Raw genomic sequence first — 21,999 nt, 5'->3', positions numbered from 1 at the left:
TGTGGATACGATTGGATGTGAACGTATGCATTAAGCACACCCTGTAATGTGCACACCACAGGTATGTCTGTCGCTTGAACCACACTGATTTAGATCATAGTGCAAGCTGCGTCAGTGTGAGTGGAGCAGTGCCATGTGGATCGTACTCACAGTGGAGCGGTGGGTGTTAATTGTGGGAAGTTTATTGGTGTCAAAGTGCCAGCAAAGAGTGCTATGCAATGCTTAGTCTAAAAAAGGGATCAGACAGGATCTGTTTTGAACAAATCAAAGAACATTCCGAAACATGCCTGCACACCACAAAATGTGGCTGCAGTTCACAAGAAAATACTTTAGAGTCCTATCAAATCAATCCGACGCCTGTCACAAGGGACTGGCATATCACACAAACATTTCACCTGTACTTGCATTGCATCCCTACCGAGTGTCTGTTGTCCATGCATTAAAACCAGCAGATGCTCCTACATCTGTTCTTTATGTCTGACGGAGCCTGGTTTCACCTGAGTAGTTATGTCAACTCACAGAATCACAGGTTCTGGGCAGCAGAGAATCCGCTTAACTCCCACAAAACACCACTGCATGATTAGAGGGTTGGGGTTTGGTGTGCAGTGTCTGCACGTTGCATTACTGGTCCCATCTTCGTTCATAAGATAATGACTTCGGCACATTTCACTGCCAACATTTTGAAACCATTTGTGGCAGCATTAACGGAGGAGGAAAAGTCCTACAGTTACTATCAATAGGATGAGACAACTGCCCACACAGCCGGCCAAACCTTTGAACACCATCTTCACGACTGACAGAGTTGTTAGCAGAGGTCAGTCTGCTTGCGGCCTCCCTGGCCACCCATGACACCTGATCTGTCTGTGTGCAGTTACTTTGTTGGGGGAGCCCTCAAGTCTAACAACCCTCATAGTCTTCAAGAACTGCAGCAGAACATTTTGGATGAGACTGCAGCAATGCCCCAGTCTAGCTTCAATCCGACTTCAGCAATTTGCTGACCATGACCCAAAAGTGCCAAGAGATGAATGATAGTCACTTTCAACATCTACTATGGCCATGTTAGTACTGTACTTCCTTTATTCTCCTACATTTCTTTGTACCCTGGAACTCTGTTCTCTGGGGCACTTTAATTTGTCCCCACTCTGTACTTTTCCTGGTAAGCAGTTAGATTTTTGAGCACGAGCATTTCGTATATTTTGGAGAAGCCTGATACTATGGATAATGGTCTGTAATTGTTAGGATCATCATCCTTTCCCTCTTTGTGTGTAGGTATACTTTAATTAATTGAAGCTGATCAGGAAATATTCGTTCTGAGAATGACCAGTTGACAATATATTAAAAAAATTATTTAATGAAGATGGATTCATCAATTTATGTTCCTATTTAAGCATAGTGCAAGAATTTCTACGACCAAGTACTGTAAAAGCTAAATCATTTAAAATTTTCACACATATGGACATTTTGTGGAAGGACACTCATAAGAAAAATACACACGTCGTCATGAAGCCTTTGCAATGCACCATGAAAACGAAATAAACATTAAAATAAAGCCTGAGAAGAAACAAAAGCATAAAATTCGCTACTAGAACATGAGTGATTCCCATGTTAGAAAATGACGTCACTATCCCCTCAACAATGCAAATGGCAAAACTAAATTCCCAAGAAACTGTTATTTCTTGTTCAGTTAAGTTGATAGCCTGTGTGGGCTGCCATTTGAAACGCATCGTGAAATGTTTTGCTGTTATATTCCATTCTGCTCCCTCAATCTGGAATCAATCTTCATGTGCCCCAAATCGTATTTAACAAGATACTCAACCATCATGCAGTCAATCATACTATAATTTCGAGTTACAATTTTGCTTCACATAGTGACCATGTTATGTATCACACATGAAATATAAAAAATTAAAAATGTGATATTTTGTTTGCACAAAGAAAACAAATTACAAAACTACAGACAGGAAATTTAACTGACAGAAATCACACTTCCTGCCACTAGATATTTTTCTAACATACATGACAACAAATAATTATTCTTAGACATATATTTAAAAACCAATAAAAAGAAAATGAAGAAAAGAATTTTAAAAAGTCACTAATACTCTCATTTACTAATACATTAATTAATACAATAACATGAAATGAGATAAATAACTATGATAACAATAACGTATAAGTCATGGGGATAATTTTATTTCTTATGCTTTTGTACCCACACATTCTGGGACTGACTCATGCAAAGATATAGAATATGTTTGTAGTTAAATTCTTGTGCTCTTATAAGTGAGATAAAGAAAAATTAATTGAATGACTACAATAATGCTGAACTAAACATGGTTGTAATGACTGTCATAGTATTTATGCTCTGATACTAGGGTCCATTTCGATATAGTTATGAATATTATTAATGGAATTTTATTGACATTCACACCCAAAACATTGAAACGTTTTGGTGGATAAAATACAATGGGTGATTTTAAAGTTTTAATTATCACTCCCTCCCTCCCCCCCCCCCCCCCCCCCCCATGAACCATGGACGCTGCCGTTGGTGGAGAGGCTTGTATGCCTCAGCGATACAGATAGCCGTACTGCAGGTGCAACCACAATGGAGGAGTATCTGTTGAGAAGCCAGACAAACGTGTAGTTCCTAAAGAGGGGCAGCAGCTTTTTCAGTAGTTGCAGGTGCAACAGTCTGGATACAGACTTCAAGAAGAATATAATAATTCCAATCCCAAAGAAATCAGGTGCTGACAGGTGTGAAAATTACCGAACTATCAGTTTCATAAGTCACGTCTGCAACATACTAATACGAATTCTTTACAGACGAATGAAAAAACTAGTAGAAGCCGACCTCAGGGAAGATCAGTTTGGATTCCGCAGAAATGCTGGAACACGTGAGGCAATATTGACCCTATGACTTATCTTAGAAGATAGATTAATGAAAGGCAAACCTACGTTCCTAGCATTTGTAGACTTAGAGAAAGCTTTTGACAATGTTGACCGGAATACTCTCTTTGAAATTCTGAAGATGGCAGTGGCGAAAGACAGGGAGCGAAAGGCTATTTACAACTTGTACAGAAACCAGATGACAGTTATACGAAATGAGGGGCATGAAAGAGAAGCAGTGGTTGGGAAGGGAGTGAGACAGGGTTGTAGCCTATCCCCAATGTTATTCAATCTGTATATTGAAGCAGCAGTAAAGGAAACAAAAGAAAAATTTGGAATAGGAATTAAAATCCATGGAGAGAAAATAAAAACTGTGAGGTTTCTCGATGACATCGTAATTCTGTCAGAGACAACAAAGGACCGGTAAGGGCAGTTAAACGGAATGGACAGTGTCTTGAAAGGAGAATATAAGATGAACATCAACAAAAGCAAAACGAGGATTTGGAATGTAGTCGAATTAAATAAGTTGATGCTATGGGAATTAGATTAGGAAATGAGACGCTTTAGGTAGTAAATGAGTTTTGCTATTTGTGAAGCAAAATAACTGATGATGGTCGAAGTAGAGAGGATATAAAATGTAGACTGGCAATGGCAAGGAAAGCGTTTCTGAAGAAGAGAAATTTGTTAACATAGAGTGTAAATTTAAGTGTCAGGAAGTGTTTTCTGGAGGTATTTGTATGGAGTGTAGCCATGTATGGATGTGAAACATGGACGATAAATAGTTAGAAGAGAATAGAAACTTTCGAAATGTGGTGTTACAGAAGAATGCTGAAGATTAGTTGGGTAGATCACGTAACTAATGAGGAGGTGCTGAATAGAATTGGGCAGAAGAGAAATTTGTGGCACAACGTGACTACAAGAAGGGATCGGTTGATAGGACATGTTCTGAGGCATCAAGGGATCACCAATTTAGTATTGGAGGGCAACTTGGAGGGTAAAAATCGTAGAGGGAGACCAAGAGATGAATACACTAAGCATATTCAGGAGGATGTAGGTTGCAGTTGGTACTTGGAGATGAAGCAGCTTGCACAGGACAGAGCAGCATGGAGAGCTGCATCAAACCAGTCTCTGGACTGAAGACCACAACAACAACAACAATTATCACTTCGAAAAAATATAGTGACTTAATTAATTTTAGGTACATGCCTGCAGTCATGGTACGCATTGAAATCCCTGTAGCACAGTATTATAGCAAGCTGCTAGAGGAGCCAACACAAAATGGCACAGCTCACTGATAATGTGGAGTAAGTGCGGGAATTCGTTGCCTGCAGCAGCCGACAGTGAGCTTTAATATATTTTTGTAAGTGTGTCAGAGTAGAGTTTAAATTAAACACTTCATCACTAAATAGTTTATTAGACAGTGTCCTGTTTATAAAAATAAAAATTACCTAATGTATCAGTTTTCAAAGAGTAATTATTCTTTTCAGTAACTTTACATTATTATTTTCGTTTGTTATGCTGTCAGATTGAATGTGGGAGTGAATGAAACGTGTATGTGATCTATTAACCTTGAAATCTGTTAATAATTAATGATGAATGAGCATGTGAATCATGTAGTGTAACTGAGCAGTAAGTCAGATTCATGGCTGTTATGCGTAAACGAATGTAGCTAATTTAAGGATCCTAGGAGTAAGATCTTTACTTCTGCACTTAAGGCATGTAAAAATGAGATTATTTAGAGTTAATTTGCTTTTTGGGAAATACAGAGTTTAGAAACTGTTTAAAGTAAATTCGGAATTGGAGATTGATCAAGTATAGAAATTACCTAAATATCTGTGAAAAGCTTGTTGGCCAGAGTATGTTCCCATCAATCAGAACAGACAACATTCAATCATTATGGAGGGGAGAGAGAGTTGCATGCCCTTGTCTTGAGGAGCCATAATTCAGTTCTATAGTGAGTTTCAAATTAGTTGTGACTGTTGACAGTTCAGTACGGAGCAAGTGGAGAGAAGCACAGTCGCCAGCGTGTGCTGAACGTATTAGGAAGTGACAATAAAGCCAAGTTACAGAATTTATCAAGCTCACATGACTGTATGAGTAGCAATCCAGTCGATCTGCAATCATTCTCAACGGATTTTGAAGGAACGGAATTTGATTCTCGCCCACTTTTATAGCTTTATTCATCAGCTTCATGATGAATTGCTTGTCATTTCGGTAAGGGAGATTTCGATGTTAGTAAACTACTGAAAGAAATTGTTCAAGTTTGTAATGAAAAATAGGGGTCGCTACGAGTTTGCGTTTAGTGCGTGTTAGGTCATACGTTGCTGCACACGAAATTTAGATAACATATTGAATTATTCTTTAAATGTGGAAGGATATCGCTATCTGTCTCCAGTGTCGAGAAAATGGAAGGTATGTAAAGGGCTCCTTAACAAACGCATGCGCAGTGATTAAACCAAATTGAAACATTGATTTCTCCACTTAACATCTCATAAGCGGTCTGCGATAACAAAACAAGAGTTTGGAAATGATAGCACGCAAAGAGGAGAGTATTTTGCCACTGAGTAATATGCGAAACTTCCATATCTACCGTGACATTCGAGCAACTACAGTTTTCTTAAATGAAATAATGTAATATTTAAGGATCGTCAGTAGTTGATGAAACGAGAATTCCAGTGAGTTTTGCAGCAATGTAAGTGAAGAATAGTTTCAACAGTTTTCGTGTGTGATCTTTGACGTTCCTTGGACCAATTTTTCGTCTATCCTTTTTTTTTTCTGCCTGCAACGAAGTACATCAATTATCACAACAACGGCGTCTTTTTCGTCCAACGTTCCGAACCACAAAAGTATTGCACAATGTTATTGAGCAGTCTAGGGAGGACGTTAATAATATTGCGCAATGTGATTCAACCTGAAAAAGCGGTTTTAAAAGACAGGCTGCAATATAGATGTCAGCAATGTTCATAAAGTGTTCCGTCTCCCGCTACAAAGCAGGTTCCCTATAATAGGTCTGTCTGTGGCTTCTAAATAAATTCGTATAAGCTGTCTGTCCTATACTATTCTTTTAATAATATACACGCTGCTGCCAAGTCCGCCATAACACAGCTAACAGAAAAACACATTTTGTTCATAATTGGCATACATGCATATACCTGATTTTTTCAGCAGTAGGCAGCCCAAGTATAAAACTCGTGACCTAGTATCTAAGGAACTGCAACTTTTAATAGCCAATAAATAGTAATAATTCTCAATACTACCCAGTTCACCAACATTCAGTTGTCGGAGCGGAACTTTTTAGCTCATTGGACAAAAGTCACAAAATTCTCAAAAATCCTCGAAACTTCCAGAAATGTTGTTTACGTCAAATTTCAATCTTTTCTGGAACTCTCTGCTTTTTAAGGAAAGTAAATTTCAACGTTTTTTGGTAGAACACCTAAACGTACATGATCAGCAGAACATCATGACCACCGATCTACGATCGATTTATGCCCGTCCATTCGATAGCAGCGTCACCTGGCGAGGAGGCCGAGCGGTTCTAGGCGCTTCAGTCTGGAACCGCGCGACCGCTACGGACGCAGGTTCGAATCCTGCCTCGGGCATGGATGTGTGTGATGTCCTTAGGTTAGTTAGGTTTAAGTAGTTCTAAGTTCTAGGGGACTGATGACCTGAGATGTTAAGTCCCGTACTGCTCAGAGCCATTTGAACCATTTGAACCTGGCGAGGAATGTCTGCTAGTCAGACACACGCACGGTACATGTAGTATCAGTGAGCGTGCTGTCCGTGTGTAGAATGGGGGAAGACGCGCGATCAATCCGAGTTTGACCGAGGACAGATTGTGATGGCCCGGAGGCTCGGCAAGAGCATTTCGGAAACTGCACGACTTGTCGGGTGTTCGAGGAGTGCTGTGGTGAGTGTGTTCAACATGTGGCGAAACCAAGGTGAAACCACGTCCAACCGTCATGGGGTTGGGCGGCTACACATCATTGCAGATATAGGACGTCGTAGACTGGACAAACTGTTAAAATCTGACGGAGATTACATAGGCCTACGAGAGAAGTAATGTGTCAAAAAACAACAAGAAATTTACTCTCTGTGAGGTAGAAATGCTGACAAAAGAAGTGGAACTGACATCACACTTAAGTGCTGAACAAACAGTGCATCAAACACTCCAAACGATGGGCCTCCCATGCATGTACCATTGTTAACACCACGACATCGGCAACTACGACTAAAATGGGCACGTGACCATCGGCAGTGGACGTTGACGCCGTGGGAGGGCGTGAATCCTTGAAACCTGTACTGTGGTACGGAGACAAGCTGGCGGCGGCTCCATTATACTTTGGGGAAAGTTCACGTGGGCATACATGGGTCCAGTGGAGGTCGTTCGAGGCACCATGACGGCCAAGGAGTATTATTTGCTGGCTGCAGACCACGTAACCCCTTCATGACGGTAGTGGCATTTTCCAGCAAGATAATGCGCCATGTCACAAGGGCAGGAGTGTGGTAGAGTGTTTCGAGGAACACAGTGGCAAGTTCCGGTTGATGTGCTAGTCCCCCCAACTCGCCAGATCTGAACCTGATCGAACACATCTGGGATGTGATTGAACGTGGAGTGAGAGTTCATCGCCCACTATGCGGAATTTACGGGGATTAGGGGACTTGTATGTGCAGCTGTGGTGCTAACTCCCTCCAGCGACCTAACAAGGCCTCATTGGTTCCGTGCCACAATGTGTCACTGCTGTTATCCACGCCAAAAGTAGACCTATCAGCTATTGGGTCGGTGGTCGTAATGTTTTGGTTCATCAGTGAAGTTCCACACGTTACTATAGTGTGTTTAAAATTAATTGCGACTTTTGACGTTCTGATCACCGGAGGGGACGTGACGCCATTGCCCAGGTAGCACCAATGGCGAGCCGGATTTCCCTACCATCCCGCCAGCAGTTCGGTTGGTAAAGCGCCCTGTTGCCATGCTGTGGATAAACAGTACCAAGTGATGTCACGCATTAGATGCACCTTCGTTCCTTAGCTCTCATTGTAAAGTGGTATTTTCTGGCGTTGACGTTTTTTGCAGTAGTCAGGTATTGTGAACAAATGTTTTGTGTTGGCTTTGCATTAATAATAACAGTGCAGCACGTCTGAACGCGAGATTCGCAATAAAAGTGGTCGTCCAAGAACACATTCACCGGCTGCAAGGATAATGTACCGCTGCAAAATATTCCTCCGAGTTCGACAGTGGTAATGGAGAACACGCCATACCCTTCCATTGTGACGGATAAAGCTCCAACAATGCTGGAGGAATCGGATATTTTGCTTCGGGTCCTAATAAATGTTGTATTGGATAACGTTGAATCTAGCTTTTGTAAGGCGGAGTTATGGGAACTTATAGTACCTTACAAGCCAAAAACTCCACACTGCCATGTCGACGAACTGGCTAACGCTAAAAGACATAATTTAATCAGGCTTCATCCGTATCATGCTCATTTAAATCCGACTGAGAGTATATTGGCCTACGTGAAAAGTAATGTGGCAAAAACAAGACATTTACGCTCAGTGAGGTCGAAATGCTAACAAAAACCCTACTGCAATCGTTACACCACGGGATTGGTCTTGAGTTGTCAGCCCTACCAAGAAGGTAGCTGAGGAGAAGTGGATTCATGAAGGACTGTGACGAATTTCGAGTAATAGGTAACATCTTTTGTTGCCATTTTAAAAGGTGATTCTTTTGTCTAAACACAGCCGAGTTTACAAATATTCATTTCGCTAACATTCTAACGTAGTTGAAATTGTGACAGACTCCTAAAATAGAGTGTTATTAAACTAGCAGTTGAGGGCACGATAGATCAAAATTATGAGAAAGCCCATTAAAAATGTGAGAAAGAGTGTCATAACTTTTTGTGTGTTGATGATCCAAAATTTGCTACATTACTGGGAATGGTTCTCGACATACATTGTTGGTCCCCATACGTAGGCACTTGTCCATCCCCCCCCCCCCCCCTGCACCCCACCCTTCTCACAGCAGACAATTTCTGCGGACAACCATATCACCATCACCAAGAGACAAACTCATACAATGAAAGACGTGTTCCACCAAGTTAACGCTTATAAAAACGTCTTCCTTGACAATCATTCCTTATATTTTCTCAGCAGCGAATCATACGATTCGTCGTTGGTTGTTAACACTTTTGTTTTTGTACTCATCTGCCCCAACATACCGCAATGCTGGCAGTGATTTGTATATTTCGATGCTCTCTAATAATAATGGAATTTAGTCTTGTTTTGAACACTTTTCCGTACAGCAGCAGACCTAACCTCCTTGGCCTGCGTAACGCGTGAGAGCCTGTCAAGGATATTGTCAATACTGCGCACAGGCGGTACAATATTTCCGGGCAGCGCAATATATTTAAAAAGTTTTTGACGTTCTCAAAACCGCTGCACAGCCTGTCAGTCTCACCCTTATAAGTTCAGTACCATTGCGCATCAGGAAATTTTGCGCAATATTATCGACCTCTACGAGGTGCTTAAGGATAGTTGGATGGTTGATTTGCGAGAGGAGACCAAACAGCGATGTCATCGGACCCATCGGATTAGATAAGGATGGGGAAGGAAGTCAGATGTGCCATGTCAAAGCAATCATCTGGCATTTGCCTGAAGCGATTAAGGGAAATCACGGAAAACCTAAATCAGGATGGCCAGGCGCGGGTTTGAACCGAATCCTCCCGAATGCGAGTCCAGTGTGCTAACCGCGTAGCCACCTCGCTCGATGTTGTTTAAGAAAAGCCACAGAGACATGTGCCGCGCGGAGTGGCCGTGCGGTTTAGGGCGTCATGTCACGGACTGCGCGGCCCCTCCCGCAGGAGGTTCGAGTCCTCCCTCAGGCTTGGGTGTGTGTGTGATTTCTTAGCATAAGTAGTGTGTAAGTCTAGGGAACGATGACCTAAGCGGTTTGGTCCCTTAGGAATTCATATTTAGCCTTTCCTGTCTTCTTAGTAGTATATATTGCTTAAATTTCGTGCATGTTTTTGTGCTTAAGAGGTTCAATCTCGCGTTTTATAAGTGGAAATCAAGGTAGTCTTGCGCAAAATTTCCTGATGCGCAATGGGATTTTAGAACATGTTTTTTGCTCGAGTATCATGTCGTTTTTGGAAACCCAGAATCTACTATGTAGGAATCAACATGGATTCCGGAAACAGCGATCGTGTGAGACCCAACTCGCTTTATTTGTTCATGAGACCCAGAAAATATTAGATACAGGCTCCCAGGTAGATGCTATTTTTCTTGACTTCCGGAAGGCGTTCGATACAGTTCCGCACTGTCGCCTGATAAACAAAGTAAGAGCCTACGGAATATCAGACCAGCTGTGTGGCTGGATTGAAGAGTTTTTAGCAAACAGAACACAGCATGTTGTTATCAATGGAGAGACGTCTACAGAAGTTAAAGTAACCTCTGGCGTGCCACAGGGGAGTGTTATGGGACCATTGCTTTTCACAATATATATAAATGACCTAGTAGATAGTGTCGGAAGTTCCATGCGGCTTTTCGCGGATGATGCTGTAGTATACAGAGAAGTTGCAGCATTAGAAAATTGTAGCGAAATGCAGGAAGATCTGCAGCGGATAGGCACTTGGTGCAGGGAGTGGCAACTGTCCCTTAACATAGTCAAATGTAATGTATTGCGAATACATAGAAAGAAGGATCCTTTATTGTATGATTATATGATAGCGGAACAAACACTGGTAGCAGTTACTTCTGTAAAATATCTGAGAGTATGCGTGCGGAACGATCTGAAGTGGAATGATCATATAAAATTAATTGTTGGTAAGGCGGGTACCAGGTTGAGATTCATTGGGAGAGTGCTTAGAAAATGTAGTCCATCAACAAAGAAGGTGGCTTACAAAACACTCGTTCGACCTATACTTGAGAAATTGCTCATCAGTGTGGGATCCGTACCAGATCGGTTTGACGGAGGAGATAGAGAAGATCCAAAGAAGAGCGGCGCGTTTCGTCACAGGGTTATTTGGTAACCGTGATAGCGTTACGGAGATGTTTAATAAACTCAAGTGGCAGACTCTGCAAGAGAGGCGCTCTGCATCGCGGTGTAGATTGCTTGCCAGGTTTCGAGAGGGTGCGTTTCTGGATGAGGTATCGAATATATTGCTTCCCCCTACTTATACCTCCCGAGGAGATCACGAATGTAAAATTAGAGAGATTAGAGCGCGCACGGAGGCTTTCAGACAGTCGTTCTTCCCGCGAACCATACGCGACTGGAACAGGAAAGGGAGGTAATTACAGTGGCACGTAAAGTGCCCTCCGCCACACACCGTTGGGTGGCTTGCGGAATATAAATGTAGATGTAGATGTACTGAACTTATAAGGGTGAGACTGACAGGCTGTGCAGCGATTTTGAGAACGTCAAAAACTTTTGAAATATATTGCGCTGCCCGAAAATATTGTACCGCCTGTGCGCAGTATTGACAATATCCTTGACAGTCTCTCACGTGTTACGCAGACCGAGGAGGTTAGGTCTGCTGCTGTACGGAAAATGTGTTCAAAACAAGACGAAATTCCATTATTATTAGAGAGCATCGAAATATACAAATCACTGCCAGCATTGCGGTATGTTGGGGCAGATGAGTACAAAAACAAAAGTGTTAACAACCAACGACGAATCGTATGATTCGCTGCTGAGAAAATATAAGGAATGATTGTCAAGGACTAGTCTGCAGCTCAGTTGTCATTTCTCCTGAACAGCCAACCAGGCAGTTCATTAAGATATCAGTGGCCATTGATGACACGTCACGAAGGTAACATCTTGCATATCGGGGTGTCTGTCAGCTTTTATAGTTTACTTTTTCAATTAGTCTTTCTAGGATGGGCAGGGTGTTTGTGTGCCGTGTGTGGACGCGGGAACTGGCTGTAGTTCACGAACGGATAAATGTGGTTTTGGCTACGGTCAGCAGTCTTCAGGCTGCTGTCTTGGGGTGTAGCAGTGATGGAGAATATGGCGCACCGCATGGGACACCTCAGGTGTCGCTTTTTTCGCCCACAGGCTCTACTGCTGGGGCACCTCCTAGTGTACCCGACGCGGTTGATCCGCTCTCACAGTCTGGCCTTGCCTGGTCGCCCACTGAGTGGACACGTGGCCCTTTCTTCAGTAGGATCCAACTTTAGTTGCATTATGGAGTCCTTTCGGAAGATAGCGCTCAGGGCTGGAATGAAAGGCAATGTGCACACTTTATGTCTGTCCGGGAGCCCCATTCGAGATGTGGAGGCAGCCTTGCCCGCGGCTGTCGAGCTTGCAGGATGCAGTCGTCTGTAAGTTGTGGTTCACGTCGACATCAACGACGTCTGTCGCACGGGCTCTGATGGCATTCTCAGTTCTTGCAGGCTGCTGGTGGAAGTGGTGGAGGCTGCTGGCCTCGCACACAGGGTGCAAGCGGAGCTTCCAATTTGCAGCATTGTTACAGAGTTCATCAGGATCCTTTGGTATGGAGCAGAGTGGAGGGTCTCAACCAATGTCTTCGTCGACTCTTTGACAGTCTTGGCTGCAGATTTCTAGATTTGCGTTATGGTATTGTAACTGTAGGACTCCCCTTGATAAGTCAGGGTTGCACTACACAAAGGGAGCAGTTGAAAAAATGGCTCTGAGCGCTATGGGACTTAACTTCTGAGGTCATCAGTCCCGTAGATCTTAGAACTACTTAAACCTAACTAACCTAAGGACATCACACACATCCATGTCCGAGACAGGATTCGAACCTGCGACCATAGCGGTCACGCGGTTCCAGACTGTAGCGCCTAGAACCGCACGGCCACTGCGGCCGGCATATTTGCTAGTGAACCGATGTTTGTAAATAATAGTCATGAATGTAATATTAATTTTTAAGAGCAAGTAAAATGTTTCATACCACCTCTTCACCCATTACTAACGTGTCCAACTTTTATTCCCGAAGTACCCATCTGTTTACAGAATCTTGCGACAGCGGCAGCAGACAACAGGGAGAGGCTTTCACTCAACGCATCCCACCACGTTCTAACTCTCCAGTAGCAGACTCTCTACTCTACACAATTACGTACTGTTGCCCAGTTTGAGAAATGATGGTTAACGTAATGAAAAAGCTTCAATCATTACTAGCATATGTTTCTGCGGATGGACGTACGTGTAGAACATTACGAACCACCCAACGTCCCCCAACAATGTAACAACTACCAGCGGTTCGGCCACTCGGCCCTCCGCTGCGGCCTGGCAACTCGTCGCCGCGGATGTGAGGGCAGTCACAGATCCAACACCTGCACACAAACACAGTCAAACCAGCGACGCTGTGCCAACTGCGGTGGGCCCCATGCGGCCAACTTCAGGCAGTGCAGTGCATACAAACAGGCGCTGAAGCGTAAGCAAGACAAGAACAGGGTACAGTACGACATCCCACGCCCAAGGCCAGCGCCGAACCCAGTAAGGAACGGCGTAACGTTTGCCACGGTTGCACGCCCTGGCGAAACGGCACAGGCCCCGGCACCTCAGCGCCCTTCACACACACGCGAAATAACCGCTGCAACAGCTACACAACAGCCACAGACAACACCTGAAAACCAACAAGCATCGGAACCAACACCTATGCCCCCAAACAACACGACCCCACTCCCGGAAGTCATGTGCTGCGAAGAAACGCACGCTATACATGAAAACACACCCACACAAGAACCCCCAGAACCCCAAGCCCAGAGGAGGAATAGACGTACACGTAAACACAGGGTGGGGAACACGAAATCACCACAACAGGCCACCCAGCAACAACAGACCAATAACACACAGGAAAACAGTCAACAAGACATCGAGACTGTAACCCACACTACCATCCCCCGCACCACAGAAGTAACACAGGCGCCACAACCTCTGTCACAAAACATACACACAAATGTCACTCCTAACAACACACCAATACCCGCACAAGCGGCCACTAACTCCACAACAGCACCTCAGGCTGCCACACCCAACACCAACACATCACCTGGGGGAATACTGGAAACACTATTCTCTCGACACACGACCGTTCGAATCCTTACCAAGGTACTGATGGCCGTCACTACACTCTTCATCCAGCTCATGAGCGCCGAACCCGGGCAATACTAGGCTGTCATTCACACTGCCATAACAACACTCTTTCACACTCTTACATGACTAATATACCACACCCGGCCCATAACACAAACCCACACACACTATCACAGATCCTGTTCTGGGATGCAGACTCGATCCCCAACAAAAGGGCAGAATTTGCCGCGTTCATGGAGCGCAAGGGATCCTTGTCGCGCTACTGAGGGAGACTAAGCTTAAACCGCACAAACAATTAAAGTTTCCTGGCTACTGCGTCTATCGTACCGACCGACCGGACGACGCCGTGGCAGGTGGAACTGCAATCGTCATACACAAGGACATTAAGCACACAAACATAGAGCTCCCTGAACTGGAAAAAATCGAGGCTACGGCCGTCAAAGTCAAGTTCAACGGAGCCTACACCACACTGATATCGGTATACAACAACCTTGTAGGCATTTCAACACGCGATATCAGCACACTACTCAACATTTCACCGCGAGTAATAGTCGCTGGAGATCTGAACGCAAAACACCCAGAATGGAATTCACGCATACGAAATCCCAACGGCAAAAAACTGTACGAACATTCACTAGACAGAAACTACATTATACTAGCGCCGACTGAACCGACGCACATTCCCTATCAGAGGGGACACAGGCAAGACGTGATAGACATGGCCCTCATCAAGAGCATTATATCGACACTCAACGTTGCCGTTGAAAACGATCTGCCCTCAAACCACCAACCTGTAATACTATACATTGAGGAAACACTGCAGCACATGGAACAACGCAAGATGTTGGACTACGGGCGTGCGAATTGGACATTCTTCAAGCAAACGCTCGATAGGCACATCCCACCTATACACGAAATTAATGAAACAGCACAAATTGACGAGGCAGTAGAAACCCTCAATAACGCCGTCCAGGACGCAATGGCAGGCACCATACCTGATCGCACCTTACAACAACACAGTGTGGGCCTGCCCCAGGAAATCTTGGGCCTAATCTCAATGAGGAATCGCCTCAGGAGACAATGGCAGCGCACCAGGCGTCAGTACTTCAAACGACACATTAACAGGCTACAGGGCATCATACACGATAAAATACAAACACATAGAACACAACAGTGGAACCAAAAACTCGAAGGGCTGGAAACCGCACGACTTGGCGTGTGGCAACTAGCCCGACACTTCACCAGGGAGAAAATATACACCCCAACGCTTCAAGGGCCTGACGGACCTGCATACTCAGCGGAAGAGAAAGCAGAACTAATGGTCCGCACACTCGCAGCGTCATTCACACCGAACCTGGTACCATCAGATCCAGTGTTCACACTTGCTACTGACCAAGAGGTTACACGCATTCTAGCCCAACCATCGCGCGACGACATTCGGCATGCTAGCACAGCCAAAGTCTCCTGGGCTATAATGCATTCCGCTGCTAGAAAAGCCCCTGGTCATGATGGCATTCAAAACCGTGTCCTCCAGGAGTTCACGGATAAAGCAACTGAGTACCTAACACACATAACGAATGCCATACTAAAACACCAACACTTCCCCGCCTTTTGGAAGACGGCCAAGGTCCTGATGTTCAGGAAGCCGGGGAAAGACCACAGCCTCCCACAAAATTACCGACCCATCAGCCTTCTGAGCTCGCTCAGTAAGATTGTTGAGAAGGTGATTCTCAAACGCATCACTAGGCACTGCATAACAAATGACATCCTGAGACCGGAGCAATTCGGCTTCAGGAATCACCACTCCACAACACAACAACTCTTATGGGTCGTTGAACATATAACACATGGCTTCAACATAAACAAAGCTACAGGGGCGGTGTTCCTGGACATCGAAAAGGCTTTCGACAGTCTATGGCACAACGGCCTCGTTCGCAAACTCAGCGACGCGGGATTCCCCGACGGGCTGGTGAGTCTAATACATTCATATCTCACAGACAGGAGTTTCAACACTGACGTGCAGGGAAAACAATCAACACGACACGGTATACACGCGGGAGTACCCCAGGGAAGCATCCTAGGGCCCCTACTGTTTAACCTCTACATAAACGATCTCCCAACCACACACAACACAACGATGGCAATCTACGCGGATGACACAGCCATCCTCGCGCAAGATTGGAAACCATCAAACATTACGTCACGGTTAAAGACTGCACTCAGAGTGGCTGAGCCTTGGTTGGAGAAATGGCGTGTTAGAGTAAACGTAGACAAGTGCGAAGCCGTTCTGTTCACTAGAAGACCGAAGCAACTGCGCAAACACCGATACTGCAGACCAATAACTCTACATGCACGCCTAATACGTTTCCGTGAGAAAGTCAAATACCACGGTGTCTGGCTGGGCCGGCAATTACTCTGGGGGGACCACATACAACACATGACCAACCGAGCTAGCGCGAGGCTCAAACAGCTCTACCCTATTCTCAACAGGCATAGCGCACCGAACAGAAGGGTGTCGAGGTCCATGTACATGACACTTATTCGACCCCTGTCTGGGATACGTTGCGCCCACACGCCTGCGCCGTCTGCAGATCATACAAAGCAAAGTACTCATAATTATAAGCAATGCTCCACGATACACACGCATCGCGGACCTTCCCCGGGAATACAGACTTGAGACTCTCACGGAGGTAATCAACAAACTCACCACAAGACTACACAGAAACTCCAGACATTCGCAGAACCCGTTTATTCTGAATCGGGGGAACTACGACCACAACCATAGATGGAAACATAAAAGACCAAAAGACACAGTTGCAAGGACCTAACATCTATGGCCAAGCACACGCAAACACAACGGTACAGGTGAGCCCCTGTTAATCAGACGCCATTACTGGATATCCAGCTGGAATACACTGCCGAATAACTGGCACCACGCAGGGAAGCCGGACCGTGCACTGCATGCAGACAAGCTCCACACATCCCCCACACAGTGAGATGATCTATGGCCGATCTCCCACTACTGTATAACGATCTTGACTGTTCCAGGAATGTAGCGGCTGCAGCAACTGGGATACAGTAAGCCACTACTGCTCTTACTACCCATCCCACTGTCGCAGAGGCTTTTTTCCCATGGCACGAGCCTTGGCACTTTTTACCTCTGCTCTTCAAATCGCTACCCTCACTCGCGTTTCGTCCACTATCTGTCACCTGATGGACCATGTTAATGCGTAGCCTTACCCAGACGCACGGACAACATCACAGCCCAGCATCCTGTGATCCACTTACTAGATAACTGACATGTTTACGGAGGTGACAGTAGAACTTTTGGTTTGGTCACCACGTTGGTGCGGGCGTGGAGGGGCCCCATCTCTATTTAAAGATGATGCAAAAAGTACGATTCGACCGGAAAGTAAAATGGGGCCGGTATCGGTGTCCTTAGATAATATCAGTGTAGGTACTGACTTTGCGGAGGTCTAGCAGGGCGGGTGTCCACGGCATTGCCGTCGCTGCGCCGGAGGATGACGACCAGGATGGCGATCGTGGCGGCCGCTGCGACGGCGCTCGCCACACACAGCAGCAGCCTCCAGTGGGACTCTCCGGGGCTGCCCAGCCACGGACACAGCGCGCCTGCAACACGAAAAAACAGCTGCTGCAACCGTCTGCCCTGGACAGCGATAACACAACGGTGTACACCAGTCAGAGGCGTAGCACATGCACTAGCAGGAGGCCCGCAGCCACACCATACGTTTTTATTTCAGGAAAAATTAATCGTTGGCAGTTTTCAAGTGAAAATAATAGCACTGTTTAGGATCATGTGACCATCAAAACGCAGTATTTTTAAAGTAGAGGAGACCGGGGTTAGTTGGCATAAAGGGCTCGTTGGCAGACAGCTTCTATTTCCTGCCCCATGGAGCTAGAGCACTGTCATAATGCTAGTGTTAAAGCCCTGAATAAAGGCTGCAGCTTGTGTGGAGTGTTTGTAAAGGTACACCATCCAGGAAGGACCCCTATTTTATCGTTTTTTTCCGACTTGCGAGTAAATTTTTTGATCGTGGTAACGTGAGCAGCTGCGGAACGAAAGGTCCTTGGTTCAAATCTTCCATCGAGTGAAAACTTCCCCCATGAACCATGGACCTTGCCGTTGGTGGGGAGGCTTGCGTGCCTCAGCGATACAGATGGCCGTACCGTAGGTGCAACCACAACGGAGGGGTATCTGTTGAGAGGCCAGACAAACATGTGGTTCCTGAAGAGGGGCAGCAGCCTTTTCAGTAGTTGCAGGGGCAACAGTCTGGATGATTGACTGATCTGGCCCTGTAACATTAACCAAAACGGCCTTGCTGTGCTGGTACTGCGAACGGCTGAAAGCAAGGGGAAACTACAGCCGTAATTTTTCCCGAGGACATGCAGCTTTACTGTATGATTAAATGATGATGGCGTCCTCTTGGGTAAAATATTCCGGAGGTAAAATAGTCCCCCATTCGGATCTCCGGGCGGGGACTACTCAAGAGGACGTCGTTATCACGAGAAAGAAAACTGGCATTCTACGGATCGGAGCGTGGAATGTCAGATCCCTTAATCGGGCAGGTCGGTTAGAAAATTTAAAAAGGGAAATGGATAGGTTAAAGTTAGATATAGTGGGAATTAGTGAAGTTCGGTGGCAGGAGGAACAAGACTTTTGGTCAGGTGATTACAGGGTTATAAATACAAAATCAAATAGGGGTAATGCAGGAGTAGGTTTAATAATGAATAAAAAAATAGGAGTGCGGGTTAGCTACTACAAACAGCATAGTGAACGCATTATTGTGGCCAAGATAGACACAAAGCCCATGCCTACTACAGTAGCACAAGTTTATATGCCAACTACTTCTGCAGATGATGAAGAAATTGATGAAATGTATGACGAGATAAAAGAAATTATTCAGGTAGTGAAGGGAGACGAAAATTTAATAGTCATGGGTGACTGGAATTCGTCAGTAGGAAAAGGGAGAGAAGGAAACATAGTAGGTGAATATGGATTGGGGGGAAGAAATGAAAGAGGAAGCCGCCTTGTAGAATTTTGCACAGAGCATAACTTAATCATAGCTAACACTTGGTTCAAGAATCATAAAAGAAGGTTGTATACCTGGAAGAATCCTGGAGATACTAATAGGTATCAGATAGATTATATAATGGTAAGACAGAGATTTAGGAACCAGGTTTTAAATTGTAAGACATTTCCAGGGGCAGATGTGGATTCTGACCACAATCTATTGGTTATGAACTGCAGATTGAAACTGAAGAAACTGCAAAAAGGTGGGAATTTAAGGAGATGGGACCTGGATAAACTGAAAGAACCAGAGGTTGTACAGAGTTTCAGGGAGAGCATAAGGGAACAATTGACAGGAATGGGGGAAAGAAATACAGTAGAACAAGAATGGGTAGCTCTGAGGGATGAAGTAGTGAAGGCAGCAGAGGATCAAGTAGGTAAAAAGACGAGGGCTAATAGAAATCCTTGGGTAACAGAAGAAATATTGAATTTAATTGATGAAAGGAGAAAATATAAAAATGTAGTAAGTGAAGCAGGCAAAAGGGAATACAAACGTCTCAAAAATGAGATCGACAGAAAGTGCAAAATGGCTAAGCAGGGATGGCTAGAGGACAAATGTACGGATGTAGAGGCTTGTCTCACTAGGGGTAAGATAGATACTGCCTACAGGAAAATTAAAGAGACCTTTGGAGAGAAGAGAACCACTTGTATGAATATCAATAGCTCAGATGGCAACCCAGTTCTAAGCAAAGAAGGGAAGGCAGAAAGGTGGAAGGAGTATATAGAGGGTCTATACAAGGGCGATGTACTTGATGACAATATTATGGAAATGGAAGAGGATGTAGATGAAGATGAAATGGGAGATAAGATACTGCGTGAAGAGTTTGACAGAGCACTGAAAGACCTGAGTCGAAACAAGGCCCCTGGAGTAGACAACATTCCATTAGAACTACTGATGGCCTTGGGAGAGCCAGTCATGACAAAACTCTACCATCTGGTGAGCAAGATGTATGAGACAGGCGAAATACCCACAGACTTCAAGAAGAATATAATAATTCCAATACCAAAGAAAGCAGGTGTTGACAGATGTGAAAATTACCGAACTATCAGTTTAATAAGTCACAGCTGCAAAATACTAACGCGAATTCTTTATAGACGAATGGAAAAACTGGTAGAAGCGGACCTCGGGGAAGATCAGTTTGGATTCCGTAGAAATGTTGGAACACGTGAGGCAATACTAACCTTACGACTTTTCTTAGAAGAAAGATTAAGGAAAGGCAAACCTACTTTTCTAGCATTTGTAGACTTAGAGAAAGCTTTTGACAACGTTAACTGGAATACTCTCTTTCAAATTCTGAAGGTGGCAGGGGTAAAATACAGGGAGCGAAAAGCTATTTACAATTTGTACAGAAACCAGATGGCAGTTATAAGAGTCGAGGGGCATGAAAGGGAAGCAGTGGTTGGGAAGGGAGTGAGACAGGGTTGTAGCCTCTCCCCGATGTTATTCAATCTGTATATTGAGCAAGCAGTAAAGGAAACAAAAGAAAAATTCGGAGTAGGTATTAAAATTCATGGAGAAGAAGTAAAAACTTTGAGGTTTGCCGATGACATTGTAATTCTGTCAGAGACAGCAAAGGACTTGGAAGAGCAGTTGAACGGAATGGACAGTGTCTTGAAAGGAGGATATAAGATGAACATCAACAAAAGCAAAACGAGGATAATGGAATGTAGTCAAATTAAATCGGGTGATGCTGAGGGGATTAGATTAGGAAATGAGACACTTAAAGTAGTAAAGGAGTTTTGCTATTTAGGGAGTAAAATAACTGATGATGGTCGAAGTAGAGAGGATATAAAATGTAGACTGGCAATGGCACGGAAATCGTTTCTGAAGAAGAGAAATTTGTTAACATCGAGTATAGATCTAAGTGTCAGGAAGTCGTTTCTGAAAGTATTTGTATGGAGTGTAGCCATGTATGGAAGTGAAACATGGACGATAACCAGTTTGGACAAGAAGAGAATAGAAGCTTTCGAAATGTGGTGCTACAGAAGAATGCTGAAGATAAGGTGGGTAGATCAAATAAATAATGAGGAGGTATTGAATAGGATTGGGGAGAAGAGAAGTTTGTGGCACAACTTGACTAGAAGAAGGGATCGGTTGGTAGGACATGTTTTGAGGCATCAAGGGATCACAAATTTAGCATTGGAGGGCAGCGTGGAGGGTAAAAATCGTAGAGGGAGACCAAGAGATCAATACACTAAGCAGATTCAGAAGGATGTAGGTTGCAGTAGGTACTGGGAGATGAAGAAGCTTGCACAGGATAGAGTAGCATGGAGAGCTGCATCAAACCAGTCTGAGGACTGAAGACCACAACAACAACAACATATATATATGTTGTGGTGAACCCGTAGACCGAATTGAGGCACTGCTGTGACGGTTTTCTAAATACTGATTAACTGTGATTGCATGCAGGTATAATACTCTTTAGCTTTTGGTGTATGAGATTGAGTGGATCCATTTTGTTTTTAACATTCCATGGGACTAATTCATATAGTTATTAGTCGAGCAAAATATTACTGCATCTGGGTGTAAGGGCGCTTCGGTCGGCTTATGTCTTTAGCTGTGCAATAGATGCCCGTAAGAATGTGCTCTGGTGTTCTAATGACCAGACAGCTTGCTCGTGAAGCTATTCAGACTATCAGTGTGTAAGAAAAGTTTTTATTACCGTAATATCACCATGTGTTTCCGATAACAGCTGCAGGAGGCCAACTATAGTAATATCGTGGTTGGTGAGTACGTCTGGGATCAGTTGGCACAGCTACACCAACAGTTCACATCAAACAAGGTCAAAAGGAATGCCTCACACTCTCCACGGTCTCATAATCATTCTGAATACATTAAAATGACTTTGTTTTGGTGAAGTACCACACCTGTTAGTGCTCTAGCGACGAAACTGATGGCAAAGAGACTCGATTGTCCGCCATAATAAAAAGGTAAAAAAAAAAAAACAGAGATGGCCAGATGAAGATGATTCAG

The 21,999-nt window shown here is 44.4% G+C and overlaps 1 protein-coding gene across 1 annotated transcript in view; it reads right to left on the bottom strand.

Moving 5' to 3' along the window:
• LOC124795749 (peptidoglycan-recognition protein SA-like) overlaps positions 1–21,999 on the bottom strand; it is a 192,916-nt gene that overhangs the window by 6,811 nt on the left and 164,106 nt on the right. Inside the window, exon 3 of the mRNA XM_047259833.1 lies at positions 17,402–17,566. Within this exon, the coding sequence (XP_047115789.1) occupies positions 17,402–17,566 (165 nt within the window). The remainder of the gene's footprint in view (positions 1–17,401; positions 17,567–21,999) is intronic.

This window comes from Schistocerca piceifrons, chromosome 4 (genome assembly GCF_021461385.2).
Source record: "Schistocerca piceifrons isolate TAMUIC-IGC-003096 chromosome 4, iqSchPice1.1, whole genome shotgun sequence".
NCBI classification, from domain to species: domain Eukaryota; kingdom Metazoa; phylum Arthropoda; class Insecta; order Orthoptera; family Acrididae; genus Schistocerca; species Schistocerca piceifrons.
The sequence above is the reverse complement of the archived record's forward strand: the minus strand, read 5'-3'. Positions and strand labels throughout refer to the sequence as shown.